The following is a 598-nucleotide window of genomic DNA, read 5'->3' as shown; positions in this document are numbered from 1 at the left end:
GCATGTCCTTGCTAATTTTTCCTTGTCTGATTTGTTTTGTAATCTTGTTGACTGAGCACGTTTTCCCTTGCAGATGCCCAAAACGAGTCATACATGGGTGGGCCTCTGGGAAGAGGTGCGCCACACGGGGACTTTGACACACTCTTGCGCGAAGCATTGAAGAAAAAGTTGCGATGACCATGGGGTTTTCTAGCATTTACTTCTGTAGTAACTATGTTTAGCTGACCTGTAGTGTTGGTTAGGAACATGTGATTACAATTTTTTTCTAATATTATTCAGAGATATGTAATTAGTGTAAAATTTTGCTATGAATTTTGCTTTTAATTTTTTTTTTGTATTAAATACCTGATACTCATTTTGGTCTGCCATTTCTTACTTTTTTATTTGCCATTTGTTACCTGTTTTCTCCAGTAAGGTGAGAAGCAAGTTGTTTTCCTACTATAAATAGTAACTGAGAGATTAAGTTTGTATATAGTTTCAGCAGATTTTTGTTTCTCAAAAGAGCTTGTATATGAGTATATATTAAGAGATCAAAGTGCAGTGCGACGGTGAGTGTTGTTGTGTCCCCATTTTCAAAAGTTCCTGTGACAACCAGGTC

The 598-nt window shown here is 36.6% G+C and overlaps 1 protein-coding gene across 1 annotated transcript in view; it reads left to right on the top strand.

Moving 5' to 3' along the window:
- Nucleotides 1-598, top strand: part of LOC119591501 (serine/arginine repetitive matrix protein 2-like) — a gene marked incomplete in the record, with an annotated part of 5,107 nt that extends 4,509 nt beyond the window's left edge. Inside the window, 1 exon segment of the mRNA XM_037940250.1 lies at nt 74-598. Within this exon segment, the coding sequence (XP_037796178.1) occupies nt 74-177 (104 nt within the window).

The sequence above is a fragment of the Penaeus monodon genome, chromosome 28, assembly GCF_015228065.2.
Source record: "Penaeus monodon isolate SGIC_2016 chromosome 28, NSTDA_Pmon_1, whole genome shotgun sequence".
NCBI classification, from domain to species: domain Eukaryota; kingdom Metazoa; phylum Arthropoda; class Malacostraca; order Decapoda; family Penaeidae; genus Penaeus; species Penaeus monodon.
This window is presented reverse-complemented; position numbering and strand designations above follow the sequence as displayed.